Raw genomic sequence first — 22,226 nt, 5'->3', positions numbered from 1 at the left:
AACTAAACATTTCGGGGTCACTGTAAAGACCAATAAGAGATTTTTGTGTTTGATGGCAGCGAGCAGATGTTGCCCAGAGGGCGGTAGAGAGACTGAGAGAGCAGCTTGCCCAATCTCAGAGCACTTCTAAAGGGACCGACCCATCAGAAGATGGACCCAAAGAGGAGAGAGAGTTTTAGATGAAAGGGAGGCGACTCGTATCGCTGCAAATTACCACCTTAACGCCGCAGTCAGAGCAAATGATCACTGGAACCTCATTAGTGTCTCTTTGACGCAATATGATGAGTCGGGAAAAGAGAGAAATTATTTTGAAGTTAAAAAGAGATTTTCATGTTGCTTGTGCCACTCCCCCGACCCTGTCCTCCTCTCACTCTTTCATTTATCGTCTCAGGAGAGAGACGCAGATGAGAAGGACGAACGCTCGCTGTCGCGGCTGGAGGCGGTGCTCTTCTCCAAAGACAGAGAGATTCTCAGACTGCTCGAGAGCATCCAGAGACTTCAGTTCACCTTACAGGAAGTTCAGGACTCGTCAGCCAATCAGATTGCGGAGCTGGAGCAACAGTTGTCTTATAAATCAGAAGCTATAGAGGTGAAAAACTCTTTTTGTGGTTTTTTGTGTGTATTTAGTGAATATTGGCCATCATGTTTGAATTTTTTTGCAACAGTAGGTGTTTTACATGTAACTTCTGCTGTGGATAGTTCTGTTTGCAGGACATGATATAACAGGAATGTTTTTTGTTTTTTATCAAAGTTTCTACTGTCACAGTGTCACTATTGCAAAAATACAGACAATAGTGAACTTTATATATTAGAAATGTTTAAAGAGAGTATCTGTAGTTATTGAGCTGGAGTTTTATTAAAAAATTGGCTATTATCTGATCTGATCTGGTCTGCTGCTGTAGTATTTATTTTAGTATTTGTTTTTAAAGTTTAAGGTACGTTGATGTCATTGATGCCATGCGACCATGTACTAAAGGTGGCTTGAATATGATCTTTTAGTGATTTGATTTTCTTTACATAATATCTACAAATCTGATATATGATTTGTAGATATTATGTAAAGAAAATCAAATCACTAAAAGATCATATTCAAGCCGGGTTTTCCCGTATACATTTTGAAAACTGAAGCTGCTGGCTCTTTGATCGCCCCCTGGTGGCTGGCTGCAGTACATCCAATAAAATTTTCAGAAAGATGGTTTTGGTCCGTTATTGTAGTTGTTATCACGCTGATATATGTTCAGCTGTTCATTTTTGTGATAAGTTTCATTGTAGTAGTAATTTGATGGTATAGAATCAGGGCGTGTCATTATGATTGACATTTGTGATTGGCAGCTTCTCTGAGCGGACTCTCTGAGCTTCGATTGGAGATTTAAAAATGTAAAAACTATTCATTTTGATTTCTGTGTTATTTCGCGCCGACAAAATGAGATGTACTTAACCCTGTTTTATGTTCAAGGGGCGTGGTTGAATTGGGTGAGCGAGTGTTTGGGCGGAAGTTTGATACCACGTCTCTGCCTCCGGGCTCCACGGACGATTCCTTCTGCACGTGGCCTGATTTCAAACTGATGTTTTTGTGTAACATGTCAGCGCCCATCGTCGGACAATTTACGTTCAGTTCATTACAATGGAAGGAAGCGGCGTGGGTTTTTTTACAGTTTATGATTCAAGCATTTCAGCGTAACCTAATTTATATTCATGAGATAAACTATGACATCACAGCTAACCTCCACCTTTAAAACTCTTTCAGATGCCACTGTCTTAACTTATTCATTTGAATGTATTTTGTATTGTAGTGTTATTAATAATAATAACAATAATAATTTGGGATGTACCGATATATCGGGCTATAATCAGTATAGCAGATAAAAACATTTTTCCCAACTATCGGACATCAGCAGATACATTTTGTATTGGATGACATTGACGGTTACACTGTACGCTTTGCACTTCTACATGAGGAGTAAAAAGCAAAACAATCTGTATTTATCGGTTGATGTCGTTCAAAGTAATTAAATATAAGTGTCGACAGAAATGTTGTATCGGTGCATCTCTAATAATAATAATAATAATTATAATAATTATAAAAATAAGGTGACATTGGAGTAAAAAAAAGTAAAGTTTCGTTTCATGTGCTCACGTGAAACTTTAGCGTGCTCACGTGAAACTTTCATGTGCTTACGCGAAACCTTCATGTGCAGATTTTTTTTTAAAGTTTAGTTTCGCGTACGCACGTGAAACTTTTGTGTGCACACATGAAACTAGCTTGCGCGAAAGTTTTACGTGCACGCGCGATAGTTTCACGTGCGTGCACGAAACTAAACGTTATTTAATTTTTCCTCCATGTCCCCTTAGGGGCTTCATACAATAGTAATAATAATAATAATAATAGTGGTAATAATAATAGTAATAATAATAATAATAATAGTAATAGTAGTAGTAGTAATAATAATAGTATTGTTATTGTTAATATAATATTTATTATTATTATTATTATTATTATTATTATTATTATTATTATTATTATTATTATTATTATTATTATTATTATTAAGTATAAATAAATTAATAAGTGACGATTTTTGCTGGTTGTGGTAATAAGGGTTGTGGTTTTTGCTGGAATTAAATATGAATTAAAAATAAATGACTTTCTCCAATGTTTGCGTGTCTCACAACACGAAACTGTGGTCATCTGTTAGTGATTTCTGAATAAGTGTCATGTTGTTTGTCTGCTCACAGGCCCTGGAAACTAAACTGCAGTCTCAGATGGACTATGAAGAGATTAAGACAGAACTTAGGTAAAGTTTTTTTTTTTCATTTAAACAGTAAGGGGTGGTTTCCTGGACAAGGGTTTAGATTAATCCAGGACTATGCCTTAGTTATATTGGGAAATTGTAAGTAGTATTTACAAATAATCCTTACAAAAACAATACTGTTGTGCATCTTGAGACAAAACAATGACACTGATATATGTTCAGATATGTCTAAAATGTAAATCAAGACAGCTCTCAAACATGCATTTTAATCTGGGACTAGGATAAGCCCTGTCCAGGAAACCGCCCTTAGAGTTTTACCCTTATTTGTAGCTAAAAGCCACAATCGAAAATTTAATAAAGCACCATGCAGAAATGCATCAGGTGGACCTGCTTATAGTTTCTTTAAAATGCATGACAGGTATGATGCATGTCAATATGATGTTATATGTTTGTGTCTCCTGCAGTATTCTGAAAGCAATGAAACTGGCATCAGCCAATGGAAACTCATCCCAGGTGAGCAACTCAATGCCCACGCACAGCTTTAGGGTTTTTAACAGCTTGGCGTTATATTGACATTTTAGTTGTCTGCATCTGTCAATGAGGAAATACCACAATAATGCACATGAACGCCTCACTGGAGTCACGTGTAATGTGAATCAACACGGCCACTAGCATTGATTCATCCGAGTTTAACTGCATGTGTGTGTGTGTATGCAGGAATCAGGAAAAACTGCTGATGCACTTCTGCTGGATAAACGCACATTCCTGCCATCACACAAATATCTTGACAAAGTCAGAGTGTTACACAACAGTGGTAAGATGACATTTCCTTCACTCCAATTGTATGTACTGATGATAATAATGATAAATTTTGCGCCTTTGTGTATGTGGCTCATCCAATCAGATCGTAGATTAGGAACCCTCTAAACTTAAAGTCTATTCTGTTTTCATTTAAGATGAGGGTCATTCGGAAGACCCCAGCAAGGACACGGGTCGCCCCTCTGGATCATATTCCTCCCCCCCGGGAACGCTGCCCATAGACGGGCGTGCTTCCTCCAGCCCAGGGCCGCCCAACTCAGACGCACCTTCCTCTGCCCATGATCTGCCCCGCCCCTTCTCTGTGTCGCCCTTCTCGGGTGAGAAACTTCCTGGAGATCTTCTGCAGAAACAGCTCCTGTCGCCCCTCTTCAAGAAAGATGGCACCTCCATCATGGCGTTTCCCACCGCGCTGTACGCTGCCAAAGCTGCCCTCATGTCAGCCAATCAGAACTCGTCTACGTCTGCCGGGGTGGAGACGGCCGTGCCAAGCGACCAATCGGAGAGCGGTAGCTCAGGCGGAGGAGACGATGACCAGGTGGACACGGCGGAAATCGCTTTTCAGGTGAAAGAACAGCTGCTGAAGCACAACATCGGTCAGCGTGTGTTCGGGCACTACGTACTGGGCCTGTCGCAGGGGTCGGTCAGTGAGATCCTGGCTCGACCCAAACCCTGGAGAAAACTGACGGTTAAGGGCAAAGAGCCTTTTATTAAAATGAAACAGTTCCTGTCGGACGAGCAGAACATTCTGGCTTTGCGCACCATTCAGGTTCGGCAGCGAGGTGAGTGGCACGATACACAGATCATGTCATGAAAATAAAGTTAATATGCAAAATGGTTTAAAAATGTTTTTGTATGCGAATGTTGATTCATACCGAAATGCTTTTTTGCATAGTTGTGTTTCACACATGAAAACGTCTCGGGTTACATATGTAACTGTTGTTCCCTGAGAAGGGAACGAGACGCTGCGTCTCTCTTGCCATACTTCCTGTGTCCGCCATCTTTGGGAATATTTTAGATAGTGATATACTTCCTGACTTCTACCTTTGGTTGAATTTGATATACACATTAAGACGCACTTACCCCTGGAGGCGTCCCCAAAGTGTCACCTTGAAAGGGAACTGTAACAATGTATCTTAAAAGGCAACACAATGTAACCTTGCTCTCACTTGAAATGTGTCCCCACATTTAGTCCTTGAATTTGAGAGTATTGAACCTGGAAAGTCCTTGAAAGGTCCTTGAACTTGAAGTTAACTAAGGTGTGGGAACCCTGAAAAAAATCTTTAAGGGGTTAAATTAAAAGTTTTTTTGACCCTTCGCCATCGTTATCAACCTGATGTTTCCTGTATTGGACGGTTATTTGCTCTAGGGTAGCTTAGACAGTCAGGTTAGATTGGTTTTGGTTTAGGGATTATGATAGGTTGGGAGTTAGGTCATTGTTGTTTGTGGGGTTATGGTTGGTTAGGGAAGGCTGGGGGTTTAGGTTAAGTCAGGAGGTGTTTGTGTGGGTTATGGTATTGGGCTCAACTTAGATTTGACAAGAAATGTAGTGCTCTCATTAAAGTCTGTTCAATGTCATAAATGTATTGGTGAAACACGTTGCAAAGACTGTAAACTATATAGTACTGAATTGTGGAGTTACACCGTTAAATAGTTTTTCCACATTATTGTGTACAGGATTATTTGGGCGTGGCTTAAACGGTGGCTCGGTGACACGCTGGAGCCACCGCACATGGCCCCGCCCCTAACACAATCACGAACATCTATTCAGGTTGTGGTGGTGTTTTTAAGAGTTGAAAGAGATGGATGCTTTCTCTCGACTGGGTGTGGTTTCAGCATCATCATAGGACACGCCCCCAGCATTTAAGCCTACTTATTTGTCCCAGATTTTGATCATTTATTTTATTTACTTGCCTTTTTTTATGAATTCAAATTTGGGTGGGTGGTAAATAATAAATGTTTCTGTCGTGTGACAAACTCAGAACACACATTTAACTTTTAGGTATTTTTGAAGAAACCTACCCATATTTGAGAGGTGATAAAAAGAGAACAAATGAAGATAGGATGAAAGTTTTTTTAAGCATTTGATATATTGTATATTGTTTTTATTAGGGATGCATCGATACCACTTTTTTTTTAAGGATTGAGTACGAGTATTGATATTTTTTCCCTGGTACTCGCCAATACCGATGCTTGTTGTGCTGTTTTTTTTTTTCATGTGGCAATTTTCTAAGAACAACACAATGAGACTAATTAACATATCAGCATCTTCAAGTTCAACTCATATTAGGAAAAAACAAATTATTCTTATGTGCTTATCACAAATTTTCAAAGCCAAAATTTCACAGTGTCCAAGTACCTCCAAAGGGCAAAACCAAGGACATAATGAATGTAATTTTTACCCGCTTGTCACAAAGCTGTCAAAGTGCTAAAGATATCACAGACAACAAGACAATCAAATTTGTCATAAAGTGTCATAAAGTACGTCACATAAGGTATCGGTCTTTGGTATCGGGGTATTTTTACGAGTACGAGTACATGAGCGTGGTATCGGGCCTGATAACGATACTGAAGAAAATTTACTCGAAGGCATTAAACTTTTGTGAAAATCATAAAAAATGCTGGCGCTGGATGGCAACTTTTTTTTTAAATGCTGGCAGGGAAAGAGTTAATATCACTTTACACTTTAAAATATACGCTTTTCCAAACTTTCCCTATTCAAGCACATCAACAGCTTAACTATCAATTATCTAGGACGGTTCTTAGTTCCCATTAGAGGTCTTCTTGAGTCTAAAGAAATGTGCCCGACCCGAAATGACCGCATCACTTTTTACCCAAATCCAACATGCATAAATATTTTTTTTAAAGAAAGGCACGACCCGAGACGAACCCGAGAAAATTAGACCCGACCCAATGGCAATTTTTTTTAACCCGACTGTACCCGAATGTAAAGGCACCGACATGTGTGCAGTCCGTAGCCCCACAACCACCCGTCAGTCAGAAAGAAACCTTGATGGCCTCCCAACCAATTTGGCCAGTTGCTTTATTGATTGATTTATTTTCATTTCTTATCTGATGACGACACCAAAGTATCAGCTAAAATGTGTATTCAAAATTGATTGACAGGTCTGGCTCAACGAAAATTAACCTACCGCCAACCACATGATGTCGCAAACGCTCTTGGCAAAGGTTTGAAAAGGATTTGATGCACACACTAGAGGTCTTCTCGGGTCCAAAGACATGTACCCGACCCGAAATGACCCGAATCACTTCATATCCGAACCCGACGTGCATAAATAAAAATGTTTTTAAGAAAGACCCGACCCGAGACAAACCAGAGAAAATTAGACCCGAGTCCGACCCGAACTAGTGACAATTTTTTTTTACCCGACTGGAACCGAATGTAAACGGCACTGACGTGTGTGCATTCTGCAGACCCACGCACAACAGTCAGACAGAAAGAAACCCCGGTGGCCTTGCAACCAATTTGGCGAGCTGCTCCATTCGTTTTACTATGTTATCTGACGACAGCACCAACGTAACCGCTAAAATGTACATTTATAATTGACTGACATGTTTGTCTCAACGAAAATGAACCTACCGACAACCACACAATGTCGTAAGCGCTCTTGGCAAACAGATGAGAGGTTTGAAAAGGACATTGACGCACACAGGCGAGAGAGTTCGGGTCTTCTCGGGTCCGTTCAGAAAAAACACATTCATTTTTAAATTACCCGAGACCCGATGCCGCTATTATTGTACCCGACCCGTGTCCGAGGCACATGTGAACTTTTAGACCCGAACCCGATCGGGTCTTGGGTCGGACCTCGGGTTTTCGGATCTAAGTGGACCCGTGAAGACCTCTAGCACACACACAAGGTAGTTCCGGTCCGTTCTGCAAAAACGCATTAATTTTAAATTACCCATGACCCAATGCCGTTAACATAATACCTGACCCGTGTCCGAGGCTCATGTGAAACTTTTAGACCCTCTCGGGTTGGACCTCGGGTTTTTGGATCATTTCCTCATCGGATGTTCTGTTTCTCTGGGTAATACGTGACATCATCACATAAGTTAAACGGATTGACTTTGAGTGATCCCACAGGCCCATCTGAAGATATTTCAGCCTTTTGAACCCCCAGACCCATTTAAGAGCCTCAAATGAATCGATGAGGATCTCTTGCACAGGGCTTCCGCTCTTTCCTCCCGACTCTGTGTTTGTTGTGATGCTCTGTGTTTGGTTTCCTGTCTCAGCTTTGAAAGTAAAGCGTTCACGTGTCGCCTCATGCCAAGATCTCAAAGGCCGTCATTGATCTAGCAATCACCAGTGAGGCTTTGGAGATGTTCTCTGATCAGACGACCCACTCACCTCACCTCCTGTTTCTCTCTCCGACAGGGAGCATCACTCCTCGCATCCGAACTCCTGAAACTGGGTCAGACGATGCCATCAAGAACATCCTAGAACAGGCCAAGAAAGAGATCCAGTCTCAGAGAGGTAGTGTAAAACTGTGCAGCTATAAAGGTATAAACCGAGATAAATTAAGGTTGATGTACTTCACATAATAAGACCCTGATTTGTGTGTTGAACAGGTGATTGTAAATCATCTCTGGGCTCTTCATCAGGTCGTAACAGTTCTAGAGAAAGCAGCAGTTCAGATGAAACCATCAAGAGCATTTTGGAACAGGCCCGGCGAGAGATGCAGGCCCAGCAGCAGGCCCTGCTGGAGATGGAGGTGTGCGGTCGGGCATCCACCAGCGAGCGTCTTTCCCTGCAAGATCCCGCTAGGGTTCAGGGTCAGCCTCCACCCACACTTCCCTTCATCAAACAGGAAGAGGGCACTCCCGTGCCGGTGTGCGTCTCCAATTCGACCAGTGGCCCTCAGACGCCTCTCAGCGTCCTGTCGCCTGCCGCGTTCGTGCAGAACATCATCCGTAAGGTGAAGTCGGAGATCGGCGAAGCAGGCTCGTATTTCGACCAGCACTGGTCTGCGGAGCGTGGCGCGGTCGTGTTGGGCACCCCTGGCACCTCTCACCCTTTCACCTCTGTCTCACCCTCACTCTCCTCCTCCTCTTCTACCGGTCACTCGGCCGTGCCTCGGAGCTGGCCGCGGATGGAGAACGGGGACTGTCCGGCCAATGGAGAGGAAGCTTCTGCGCCAGAAGACGAGCCTGTGCTGGGGCGGCCGGTGGAGATTAAGGTAGAGTCCGATTCGTCTGGCGGCGGAGAGACTCCTTGTGGTGCCGGACGGGTGTCTTATTACCCCACCTATATCCCACGAGCACTGAAACCTACAGTACCGCCTCTGACCCCAGAGCAGTACGAGATGTACATGTACCGTGAGGTGGACACCATCGAGTTGACTCGGCAGGTGAAGGAAAAACTGGCTAAGAATGGAATCTGCCAGAGGATCTTCGGAGAGAAGGTGAGAAGAAAGCACAGCTGGATGTTTTCACGTAATGAGTCGAGATCAAAAGATTTAGTGCAATGTTTACACTGGCAACCTATTTTGAACATTTTTGTTTTTTCAGCAAATTGGCAAAGGTTGGATCAAAATTTCCGCATCCGATTTGGGCTATTTGTGGTCCTTTATGCAACAGATGTCATGTCATATGATTTATGGGTTTACATTATTTGTCTTGTTGATAAGATGCTCTACTAGCGAAATGACTGACGTATCATATTTGTGAGCCTGTCTGTGAAATACAGGCTGAAGGCTCACAATCTAAGGATGAGATTTGGAGCATTAAAAGTTTGATTTTGTACTCACTGATTTCAATCTTTAACATGATCTTACTCGGGCAATATTAAAGATATCAAGGTTATATTATCACAGTATGTTCTTTACATTTATGTAGAAAACTTTCATTTACCAAATAATGACTTTAGATGTGTTTTCCCAGACCCTCCAACAATCTTCCACTTTTCAAAATCCTGTCAATTCCTGATTTATTTCTTAGGTGTTTGCTGTGGATCGGTGCATGCAGTAACTTTATTCCTGTTTATTTATTTAATTCAGTGGTTCTCAAACTGGTGTCTGGGGCCCCCAGGGGGGCCGTGAGATGGTGCCAGGGGGGCCCCATTTTTATGACATTTTATAAAATACATTCATTTATCATGAATTCTGTGTAATTAAACCTAAAAAAAATTAGGCTACTAACCAACAGCACTACTTTGTATAACTTAATGTTTTGTTTAATTAAAATGTTACATTTTAGAACAGTTTTTGTCATAAATTTTCTTTGGGGGGCCGCGAAGGAATGCACCGTACACAAGGGGGGCCGCACGTGGAAAAAGTTTGAGAACCACTGATTTAATTTATGCAATAAGTGTATTTTTATTGGTGAAACACAAGGTAACACTTTACTTCAAGGGGTGTTTATAAGACTGACATGACACCTTCATTATCATTACATGACACGTGTCGTGAACATAAAGGAGATTTTATGCACATTTCTGACAACTGTCATGAAGTGTTATTTGTTCAATTATGCCATTTTTAATGCAAAGATGAAATAGTTTAAGATGTCTTTGTTATGAAAACTTGACATAAACCAATGCATCATAACTTATTATAAATTTGTAATAAACATGACATAGCAGAATAATTATCAAACTTTATTGGTTAACATTACATTAAATTGTCATTAAAATGTCATTAAGTGTTAATACTATGTCAAATAATTTTATAACAGCAGCATAAATATTTTTCTTGACCTCAATTAAAGTGGTTCAAATTGAACTTGTCATTAAAATGTCAATAGGTGTTAAAGGAAAAGTCTACTCATTTTCAATATTAAAATATGTTATTACCTTAACTAAGAAGAGTTGATACATCCCTCTATCATCTGTGTGCGTAGCTTAGCCCCATTCATTCAATGGTACCACTCAGAGATAAAGTTAGAAGTGACCAAACACATCAACGTTTTTCCTATTTAAGACGAGTAGTTATACGAAAAAGTTTGGTGGTACAAAATAAAACGTAGCGCTTTTCTAAGCGGATTTAAAAGAGGAACTATATTGTATGGTGTAATAGCACTTTTGGGAGTGCTTCGACTCGGCGCAGTAACACCCTCCCTCTCCCATTATGAGAGGGAGAAGGGGAGCGGATTTTTCAGGCGGGTTGAAGTACTCCCAAAAGTGCTATTACGCCATACAATATAGTTCCTCTTTTAAATCCGCTTAGAAAAGCGCTGCGTTTTGTTTTGTACCACCAAGCTTGCTCGTATAACTACTCGTCTTAAATAGGAAAAACGTTGATGTGTTTGGTCACTTCTAACTTTATCTCTGATTGCATTGAATGAATGGGGCTAAGCTAAATGCTATCGAAGTGTAGCAGCGCGCTCCAGCGCTTACGTGCACGCACTAAGATGATAGAGGGATGTATCAACTCTTCTTAGTTAAGGTAATAACATATTTTAATATTGAAAATGAGTAGACTATTCCTTTAATGTGAAATAATTTTAAATGCCTTAACAAAATGCAACAGACACAAAAGATTATACTTTATGTATGTGTGCACAATACATAAAAAAGACAACTAACAGAACTTTTCTGACATAGCAGAAAAAACAAACAATTTAATGTAATTAACTGTTTTTGCAGACTCAATGTTGCATGGCTTAACCCATTATTGTACTGTTTTCATTTAATTTGAGGTGAATTGGTCTCCAAATGCAATAAAATATAATTTTTTATTAGTATTATTATTAGTATTGGATGATTGATTTTATTTCTCTAACACATGGAGGAAACTTAAAAAAACATTATGGGCTCTATCTTACACCCGGCGCAATGCAGCGCAATGCGCGACGCAAGTGTCCTTCGCTGTTTCCATCCTAATTTTCACGTTTAGCGCTGCGTTGTTTAAATAGCAAATGCATTTGCGCCCCCTTTTGCGCCCATGGGCGTTCTGGTCTAAAAACGAGGTGTGTTCAGGCGCATTGTTGGCGCGTTGCTATTTTGAGGCAACTAAAATAGACTACGCCATTGACCAACAAAAACCTGCTCTAAAGTCTAAAGTCAATGGCGCAATGTGTTTTATGTTATTTAAGGAGCGCATTAGTAATATGCGCCTATAAACAGGAGGACAACGTGGGTTTGCTTATCACAAAGTACATGAATGCGCAGCAGCACAAAAATGCTTTTAAATATGAAAGATTAAAGGATTGAATGTAAAATATTATTATTAAGTCTCTTGGACATAAATGATGAGACGTTAGAAGGCGCAAAGAGTTGCTTCACCTGCAGCCTGGTAAGTAAATAAATGCTTTGCTTTAAACAAATGCATCTGTTTTTAAATGTTTTTTTTTAAGCTACCTCACGGATTTATTGTATATGATGACTCTGTACCTGTGGATATGGTGAGATGAGAAACATTTTAAAGTAATGCTTAAAAAAACTCTTTGCTAAAAAAACCACTGTCCAAAGTGCTGAAACGTGAGGAGAGCCGCATTTAGACGTTGCACTGTGCGCTTTAGACAATGCGCTTAGATCGTTAAAATAGGGCCCCATGAATTGAAGAAAATTTATGACGCTGTTATAAAACTATTTGACAGAGTATTAACACTTAATGACATTTTAATGACAAATTATATTTGTATCACCAGTAAAAAGTGGTAAATTATGTTGTCAAGTTGTCATGACAAGTTATGATGTATTGGTTTATGTCAAGTTATAACAAAGACATTTCAAACAGTGCTATATTTGCATTAAAATTTCATAATTGAACTTAATTGACACTTAATGACAGTTGTCATAAATGTGCATAAAACCTCCTTCATGTTCATTGCATGTGTCATGTCATGATTATGAATGTGTCATGTCAGTCTTATGAACACCCTTTTAAGAAAAGTGTTACTAAACACAATACTTCATTCATTAATTTGACCAGAATAATGGACATTTGGACATTTTTAAATGTACCCTAAAGCAGGGGTTTTCTAATTTTATGATGGCGGGTACCCCCACATATAATGAACCTTAAGCAAAGGACTCCTATTCTAATATATATATATATATATATATATATATATATATATATATTTTTTTTTTTTTTTTTTTCTTCTTAAAAATAAACATTTGAACTGTTTTAGATAAATAGTAATGGTGACAATACAAGGACAGCAAATTATTTAAAAAATTGCCTACACAGTACTTTTTAAAATTTTAACTTTTTTGTCTTGAATTTTTTTGGGATCCCTTGGAACCTCGGCCCCAAATGTGTAAACCTCTGCCCTAATGCATTTTGAAGCAGGTGTATATGAATTGTGTGTCCTCTGCTGCCATCTAGTGGTGTTTGTGAATAGGTGATTTATAGATGTTCGGTTTTCGTCTAAGGGGAACTCTCTGCATTACCTTAATTCTTCTGTTTAGGTCAAGTTATATCTATTCAATCTTTCTCGCTCTTTCTCTTTGTTATAGGTGTTGGGTTTGTCTCAGGGCAGCGTGAGCGACATGTTATCCAGACCGAAACCCTGGAGTAAACTCACACAGAAGGGAAGAGAGCCGTTCATACGCATGCAGCTATGGCTGGTGGATCAGCTGGGTCAGGGACTTAACCAGCTGCCCAACCAGAACCAAGGTCAGTGTCAGAGGCAGGGTCACATTTCCTTTACTAGAAGAAATGAAAACTTCACCAAAAAGTATATTTAAGTATTATAGTTTTACATCATAGTTGAAAGTTTTCCCAGCTCGATGTGATGGCCATGAAAAATGCAAATGTTAAACCAGCAGAATTGATGGTCATAATAGCTATCTATCTCCTATACACCAAGATAAAGCCAAGCGGATGAGGTTTATAGTGTGTGTGTGCACTGTTAGATAATTTCTATGGCCCTAGTGTTAGTACGTCTGCTAAACCACTGTACAAACTACATATAATATCATCTCTGGTATTTGTTTCTCAGATAAGAGCCCAGTGACGACCCGCTCGTCTCCGTCTCCTCCTCCGAGTCCTGATGACAGGACCAACATGACCCTGGAGCGAGCGAGTCTCGCCCTGGAGAGCAGTAAGGAGAACCAACAGCCTCAGCATGTGGAACATCACGGAGGTAAAGCACCGCCTGGTGCGATCATCCCCCAACAGCCCCACACGCCGCTGGGCATCCAGGAACTGGTGGCCATGTCTCCAGAGCTGGACACATACGCCATCACCAAGAGAGTAAAGGAAGTCCTGACGGACAACAGCTTGGGTGAGTAACAGTGATTTACTGCACAGAAGTATATGATAGAGCAAGCCTGCCATTGACGGGATAACTCGTCAATGGCAGGGAAAAGTGAAATACTATACAATTTAATTAAATACACTACATGAACACATGGACTCAATAATTGTGTGTATGTGTGCAGGTCAGCGTCTGTTTGGAGAGAGCATTCTGGGATTGACTCAGGGTTCAGTATCAGACCTGTTGTCCAGACCCAAACCCTGGCATAAACTCAGTCTGAAGGGTCGCGAGCCGTTCGTCCGCATGCAGCTGTGGCTCAACGATCCGCATAATGTCGAGAAGCTGCGTGATGTGAAGAAAATGGAGAAGAAAGGTAAGAGAAGTCCTCACGCACTCTCTTTCTGCATAGATATCATCATGATGTCACCCTTATGTCAAATATAACACCATCATTTCAAAATTATTTGACATTTACATTTATGCCTTTGGTAGATGCTTTTTTGTGACTTAAAATCCCAAAAAATATTTTTTCCAAATATACTTTTTAAATTAATAAAAAAAAATACCAAAAATGGCCAAAAAATATATCTACTGAAATATGTTTACAAAAATAAATTTTTGGCCTTTTTGAAATATATTTTAAAAATAATAATATTTTAAAGCATTTATTTTTCACGTCGCATTCGAAGAAAAAAAAATATGTTACAAACCTGTAAACATAACAGGTTTGAAAAGATTAAAATTAGGGCTGTCAAAAGATTAATCGCGATTAATCACATCCAAAATAAAAGTTTGTGTTTACATAACATATATGTGTGTGTACTGTGTATAATTATTATTTATATATAAAAACACACCCAATCATGTATATATTTAAGAAAAAAAATTATATTTATATATAAAATATTTATATTTATATATAATATAAATTATAGAAATGTATATACAGTATTTAAATGCAAATAATTCTTAAATATATACATGAATGTGTGTGTATTTATATATACATAATATTTATACACAGTACACACACATTATGTAAACACAAACTTTTATGTTGGATGCGATTAATCGCAATTAATCTTTTGACAGCCCTAATTAAAATTTAATATATTTTCAACTACAAAAATACTTATAATTTTATATTTTATACATACTTACATATTTTATACTTTATATATTTTATACAAACTTTTATTTTTTGCCAGGAAATTATATTTCTTGCCGTATTGTAAAATTAGAAATGTATTTGTTGCCACTAAAAACATTTTGAAATATATGTTAATATATGAAGGTTGAAACTAAATACATTTTCAAACTTAAAAATATATTTAATTAGGCTTTACTTTCTACAGAATGTATTGTTTGGTTAAATGATTATATTAATGCATCAGTATTTAAGACGATATTTTTGGCCAAAGAATAATTTTTTTGCCGTGTGGGGTGCATTGCAAGGTAAATATTTTTATCATTATTTGTGTTCCCTGGGTTCGAACCCATGACCTTTTGCGCTGCTAACGTAATGCTCTAACATTAAGCTATACAGTAGCACTATTGTTTTATTTGAGCAATGATACATTAACTTTTAAAGACAGACCTACAGTTATCTCTGAGGTGGCTGTTTTTGTACAAGCCATCATTCAGTAAGGTGGTGTCACCATTAATTTTAAAATGTGACGTTTTTGAAGTACATTTTCAAAAAAAGATAAATAAAAACATATGATCGAGGCCAAACACAGTTGATGCAAAGATAATTTTGATGTATGATAACGTTCGGACACATTGAATTTGCATTTAAATTTTACTTCTGTGAATTTGTATTTGCTACGAATCAAATACTTCTTATGGAAATAAACAATCCGCTCAGTATCTCTCTTTCTCTCTTGGTTCTCTCCAGCCTATCTAAAGCGGCGATACGGTCTGTTGAGTCCGGGCTCAGACAGCGATTCTCCCGGCGCTCATTCCGACTGCATCAGTCCGGGTTTGACCCAGCTGGAGATCTGTCCGTTCAGTCAGGCGAAGAAACCCAGAGTGGTATTGGCTGCCGAGGAGAAGGAGACTTTGAGAAGAGCGTATCTCCAAGAGCCTTACCCTTCACAACACACCATTGAGATGCTGGCTGCCCAACTCAACCTCAAAACCAACACCGTCATCAACTGGTTTCACAACTACAGGTCACAACCTGCTCATTTCTGTTTATTTACTGATTTAATACTAGATTGTAACTGCAGTACAACCAGACTCCGGTGCTCGGTGTTAAATGGAGGTTTGGCTCCTCCTTGTGGAGAAAGAAGGAACTAAATACATTATTATGGAATAACATCTGCTGTGTTCGAATTATAATAACATTAAAGGATTTACTGTTCAGTTTAAGGTACACAGATACACTGCAAAAAATTATTTTCAAGAAAAAAAATTCTTAGGATTTTTATCTTGTTTTCAGTAAAAATATCTAAAAATTCTTAAATTAAGATGCTTTTTCTTGATAAGCAAAACGACCCAAGAAAATAAGTCTAGTTTTTAGACTAAAAACATCAAATTTAAGTGACTTTGTGCATAAAACAAAGCAAAAAAATCTACTAATAGGGTAAGAAAAAAATCTTGAACATTTTTTCTTAAACACTAAATTCAAGAAAAATTTGCTTACCCCATTGGCAGATTGTTTTGCTTATTTTATGCACAAAGTCACTTAAGTCACTTAAATTTTATATTTTTTGTCTAAAAACTAGACTTATTTTCTTGGGTTGTTTTGCTCATCAAGAAAAGCATTTAAATGTAAGAATTTTTAGATATTTTTGCTGAAAACAAGACCAAAATACTAAGATTTTTTTTTCTTGAAAATAATTTTTTGCAGTATAGATATAGATATATAGATGTTTCTCACAATGTAATGCAATACAATTATTTTTAACTGAATTTTCAGCCAATTTTAATAACAAAAAGGTCACAACAAGGCAATTGCAATGTAATATATATATATTCTTTTTTGAATGTCAACAGGTCCCGTATGAGACGGGAAGTTCTCATGGAGGGACTGCAAGACAACGACACGGATGCCGAGCACAACAACTGTTCTCCTCTGGCGTCTCATAGCCCCATCTCTGATCGTGAAGATAGGAAGCAGCTCTCCGCCGGTCGTCCTCCCAGCGCTGATCCCCGACGCTTCGCGGTCAAACAAGAAGTAAACGATCAGGATGAAGACGAGGACTTCCGTCTAAGACAGATGAAGTTCTTTTCTCAGCTAAAAAGCGACCCGGACCGTCTCCAGGGCGTCAGGGATGAGGAACCGGGCCGCAGTCAGGGTCACATTCCACCTGAGGGCACGCAAAGGAACAGCTTGGTTTCGCACGAAGTCGAGGAGCTGGAGAAGTCGTCCGAGGACCCCGTCAGCTTCAAGGCTTCGTCCGAGCCGTCGCGCGGCAGTCTGGAGGTTTCCCTCAACTCGCCCTCAGCCGCGTCCTCGCCCGGCCTCATGATGTCCGTTTCGCCCGTCCCATCATCTTCCGCCCCCATTTCCCCATCGCTGCCCGCCATCAGCACAAACCCCAGCCATCATCTGCCCAACTACGGCCTGGAGTCACCGTCCCTCAACGTCAAACTCAACAAAAGCACTCAGAGGCGCAACGAAAAGATGGCCAACCTCAACAACATCATCCATCGGCTGGAACGAGCCGCTAACAGGGAGGAAACGCTCGAATGGGAATTTTAAAGTCGTTCTGTAAGAACCCTCGCGGGGAGCGTTCTCCCTGTCTGAATTTTAAAAAAGCAGACTAATATTTATAAACATGTTTTAGGTATTTTGATAAAATAACTTTGAAATCTATGTGACAGCACTAGCTGGGCTTCGTTTTAAACAACGATGGAGATAAAACACGTGGAGACTTTTCAGCTACAGTGTCATGAAATGCACACTGACGTCTGGTAGATTGCCACTGGGTGAGATTATTCGAATAAAAGACCTCTGTCTTAAGCCATCAAAAGCACTACTTATTTAAAAAAAGACTAAACAAATAGAGACAATGACCAAATTTGCTAATTTTTAAATAGCAGTTTTTCCAACTTTTGTCTGTAAGACGGGACAGCGAAGTCAAGTGACGTGCGACAGCTTCATATTGACCGAGGGATAGTCCTAAAAGACTCTAAATAGTGAACACTGCATATGTATTTAGTTTTTTCGGTGACATGTTTTTGAACTTTTGTTATACAAGCGTACAACGTGGGATTGTGTGTGTTGTAGAAAAAATATCGTCTGCAATAGCCTTCTGAACAAGATGTAGCATGGAACAGAATTTACCCTCGATTTCCTCTTTAGCTAGTAACCTGTGATATACTTGAGAGATACTACAAAAAAGAGAAAAACTTCTCGGCAAAAAAAGGAAATGTAAAAAAGTCCAATGATAGAAAAGTTTTTTTATTTGGTGAACGTGTCATTTTACATACTTTCAGGTTTCATATCCTTACCATACATTTACCTCTCCGTCCCTGAAAGCTTTTCTCTCACACGCACATGCACGCACACGGGCTTATCGGTTACCTGTACTTCCCAATACACCACCACTGGTTTGATATGTAATGTGTGTTTGCGTTGGGAGGTGTGGGGTGGGAATTGTTAGCATGTATATATTTTGAACTGATCAGTAATGCAGTTGTGGTGATGGAAGTGTAGGGAAACTTGCAGTACAGTACGCCATGTCCATCTCTTTTTCTCCTGCATGAGTTTTGTGTCTCAGCAAAGTTCCTCATACGCTCATATATATATGGGCATCTGATAGAATATAGTGAAGATGGGTCGGAAGTGTCTTTATGATGTCACTTCCTAAATATGTTTATAACACATTTTAGCAGGAAGGTAAAATTGCACTTAAATGGGAAAGATGAGAAGTCAAAGTCAGATGAGAAATAGTGGTTTATCTGGTTTATTTATATCCCATGAGCACTTGTTTTTCATACACTGTATTCTAGAGATTATGATACTTGTTATTTGTTTTCAGGTTACACTTTTTACTGTAGGCCATTCACTGAACTTCACTAGCGTGCGGCAGAGATTACGTATTCTTTGTAGACCAACCCGGAAGTTAGCGGGACACTGGTTCTGTCGACACAAAGCCCAATCATTTTTCCCATTATCACAGAAAAAATAAGTTTGACACATACTGTCCAGCAAGATAATCTTCGAATTTAACACAACTTTTATGAATATTAAAGTTTAAATGCACTTACTATGAAAAGCTAACCTTAGGCGTCAACATCATCATCACCAAGCTTCCGACAGCTCTTTCAAACTTGATTAAACACGTTTAAAAACATGTTCCCGATTAAGAAAATACTTTGAAGATGAATAAATGTTGGGAATTTTACCCATGATGCATTGTTTTTGAGATCTTGATGCATGATGATGTTTGAAGTCCCCAACAATGTCTGAAAAAAACTTTTTTATGTCATAGAATAAATTAAACGTGAAAATATATTGGGCTTATGTTAACCCAAGATCTTATTTAAGGTGTTTAACTCGTATCTCGTCAATTCAGAGAAAACATTTCCCTGCCAATGACGCTTTCCTGACTAGTTTTTACGATAATCTGTAATTCCGCTCTTACCCAATTTATAAAAAAGAAAGCAAAAACTACTTTAAATAATTTTAAACTCCGTGTATGTTTTGATCATGGTTCTGAATCTGATCTTTAACAAAATACCTTTACAAAAATACAATTATTTCAGCTTTTTGCTAAAAATTTTGTATTTTTGAACAAATCTACCCATATTTGAAAAGTTTTTTCCCCGGTTTTTTTTTTAAAGCAGAGGGTTCGTTCTTTTTATTTTATATATTTGTATGTTTATAAATTTTAATTGTCCTAGAAGGCATTTTTTATTATTTCCTTGGACAACTTTTTAAAAAAGTTTGAGTGGGAATGAGTTAACAAAACCCATAAAAAAACATTGACTTCGGAACAATGGAACCGAAAGTGCTAAAATGTTAAAGGCGGAGTGCACGCTTTGGAAAAGGGAGTCGTGCCGACTACCAAAACACACTTGTAGCCAATCAGCATTAAGGTGTGTCTACTAAACGACATCGTTGCCTGGGTTTCTTTTGTGTGGGGCGGGTCTATCAAAGGAAGGTCCAGATTCTTTTGGGGTGGGGCGTGTTTGTTTAGGTGATTTCAAATGTCAACATTGGCTTTCAGAGATCATGTACCCCGCCTTTAACTCACTTCTGGGTTTTCCCTACAAAAATATGTCATCTCTGCAGCACTCTGTAATAATAATAGTAAGTTCGTATTCATGATCCACACAAGTATGGTGATAGTCCGGGCAAGTACGATAGTCCTGTCTGTCAATTATTTTATACGCTTAAGTTTGCTGACATCAGCTTGGCTTGTGTGGGTTTTGGAGAAGGATCATGTGGTTAGAAAAATAAGTGAAAATGTCTGAAATTGTTTAAAGCACTTTCATTACTGTAATAAACCTCATTACTGAAAGAAGGGCAGTGGAGTTACCTACAAATGTGCGACACTAAATCAGATGAGTGAGCTATACACGTGTTGACAGTTTAACTAACTTTAATTAACTTGCCCAGCAAGATTCTCATTAAACCTTTGCTCCTTTATGACCGTGAGAGAAAACCGAGTGTAGATAAAAACACTGTAACGCCCCCTACAGAAACAATGAGAATACAACAGGTCTTACCCTAAAGCAGTAGTTCTCAAACTTTTCACCCCCCCCCCCCAAAGTAAATTCATGACATAAAACAATATCAAAATCACAATTTAAACATTAAATGATACAATGTAGTGCTGTTGGTTAGTAGCCTTTTGTTCTGACGTTTAATTACACAGAAGTTATGATAAATTAATGTATTTTATAAAATTTAATAAAACTGGGGCCCCCCGGCCCTATCTCATGCCCCCCAATGGGGGCCCACAGTTTGAGAACCACTGCCCTAAAGAGATTAAAGTAACGCATTCAAAATCTGAATATAATAACCATGTATATGGACTGTTAACATAATGAAAAAGATACATTTGATCAGTCTAGTTGTACTACTGATGTGTTTCGCTGCTGGTAAATAAATAGTTTTTATTTAAATTTCAACACTTTTTTCATTTTTCCATAGTATTTTTTATGTTTTATACTCAATATTTACACCTCATCAAATGAAAAACACACGCAGCACTTAGAATATCAAATTTGTAGACGACTAAAAATTTGTGTTTCACATGTTTTTGCCTTTTATTTTGTTCGGGTTGTAAGAAAACACTTGCACATGTCGTAATACTGAGCATTGGATCTCAAACCTATGTATATAGATATATATAAATATTACACATTTACTGAGAAGGATATATCTTAGGTCCTTGAAACTAGCGTGCTGATGATATTTAAGGAAAAGTGTACAGTTATATTAACCAAACACATAGAGCCAGGGGTGTCTGGCAAGCTTGCCCATGTTCTAGAAACTTCTCTCAGGGTAGACTTGCTTCTCTAAGCTTTACAAAACCTGTCAGGTCCACCGCTGGTCAACGTTTACTGTTCCTAACCGCCATCTGCTTCCAGATCTCTTTCAACAATGTTCTCAGCAAAATGCAAATCTGTTTGAGCATTTCATTTGACTGATCATCTCTTGAGTATGGAAAAGTATAGATGTTACATACTCATATTATGATTATATAACGGGCCTGAACCAACCATGTGAATTTTGTAACAAAATCTGGATAGTTTAGAAACGCTTAATGCTGATTCAAATGAAACTTTCAACTGCTGTTGGTTTTTTCTCGAATGTTGTTGTCTGTGTGATAAATATGAACACTTTTTATGACCATTCTGAACAATTTTCATTTGTTTTGCTGTACTGTACATTTTTGACTTTTTACAGTTGAATTTTGCATGCTTATTTTATTCCTTCAAAAAGACTGAGAATGTTATTTGTTTATTGTATTTTTAATTTTTTTTCAGGAAATCAGCACTGAAAGCGTTCACATTCTGCAGGTTATAATAGAAAATACTGTAATAATAAGTGAGTTTTGGGTCACAAGGTGTGTTTCCCCATATATATCTAAAATTAAAAATCATAAGTGATTCAGCCAAAACAAGATTACTTCAATTTATCTGGTGCTTGAGTGTATGTTTAAATATGAACTATGCTAGAGCCCTCAGAAACACTGGTTTTTAGTTCCTTTTTAATATATTCAACTTTTCACTGAAGACTATAAAATGTCAAACTTGAAAGATTTGTGTGTTAGATCTGCTTCGTATGATTTAGTGTATGTGTGTTTGAAGTTCGTGAATGAGAGACTGGTGCGTATGAAATTGTAATACGAGCAAAAGGCAAAATTCTGGTAGTTGCTCTTTTGCGCTGAATACTGGTAGTTAATGCACTCTGTCAAAGGTTTTTCCTACATTTCTTGTAACGTTCTGGTATGTTTGCGCACATTTCCCATGACCTTACCATGGCAGAGCACTTAAAGCTTTGGTTGTTAAAGAGAGGACAAATAAATG

The 22,226-nt window shown here is 38.6% G+C and overlaps 1 protein-coding gene across 5 annotated transcripts in view; it reads left to right on the top strand.

The window, feature by feature from the left end:
* The window catches only part of cux2b (cut-like homeobox 2b), a 190,274-nt gene extending 171,956 nt beyond the window's left edge, over positions 1-18,318 (top strand). For all 5 annotated transcript variants that reach the window (XM_073868112.1, XM_073868113.1, XM_073868111.1 and 2 more), the window contains 13 exons: positions 60-172; positions 400-589; positions 2,737-2,795; positions 3,218-3,266; positions 3,471-3,567; positions 3,710-4,351; positions 7,966-8,064; positions 8,160-8,992; positions 12,991-13,150; positions 13,476-13,760; positions 13,918-14,106; positions 15,631-15,907; positions 16,734-18,318. In XM_073868112.1, the coding sequence (XP_073724213.1) occupies positions 60-172; positions 400-589; positions 2,737-2,795; positions 3,218-3,266; positions 3,471-3,567; positions 3,710-4,351; positions 7,966-8,064; positions 8,160-8,992; positions 12,991-13,150; positions 13,476-13,760; positions 13,918-14,106; positions 15,631-15,907; positions 16,734-17,442 (3,702 nt within the window). In that variant the 3' untranslated portion in view covers positions 17,443-18,318. The remainder of the gene's footprint in view (positions 1-59; positions 173-399; positions 590-2,736; positions 2,796-3,217; positions 3,267-3,470; positions 3,568-3,709; positions 4,352-7,965; positions 8,065-8,159; positions 8,993-12,990; positions 13,151-13,475; positions 13,761-13,917; positions 14,107-15,630; positions 15,908-16,733) is intronic.
* The last annotated feature ends 3,908 nt before the right edge of the window (positions 18,319-22,226 follow it).

This window comes from Misgurnus anguillicaudatus, chromosome 5 (genome assembly GCF_027580225.2).
Source record: "Misgurnus anguillicaudatus chromosome 5, ASM2758022v2, whole genome shotgun sequence".
Lineage (NCBI taxonomy): Eukaryota > Metazoa > Chordata > Actinopteri > Cypriniformes > Cobitidae > Misgurnus > Misgurnus anguillicaudatus.
This window is presented reverse-complemented; position numbering and strand designations above follow the sequence as displayed.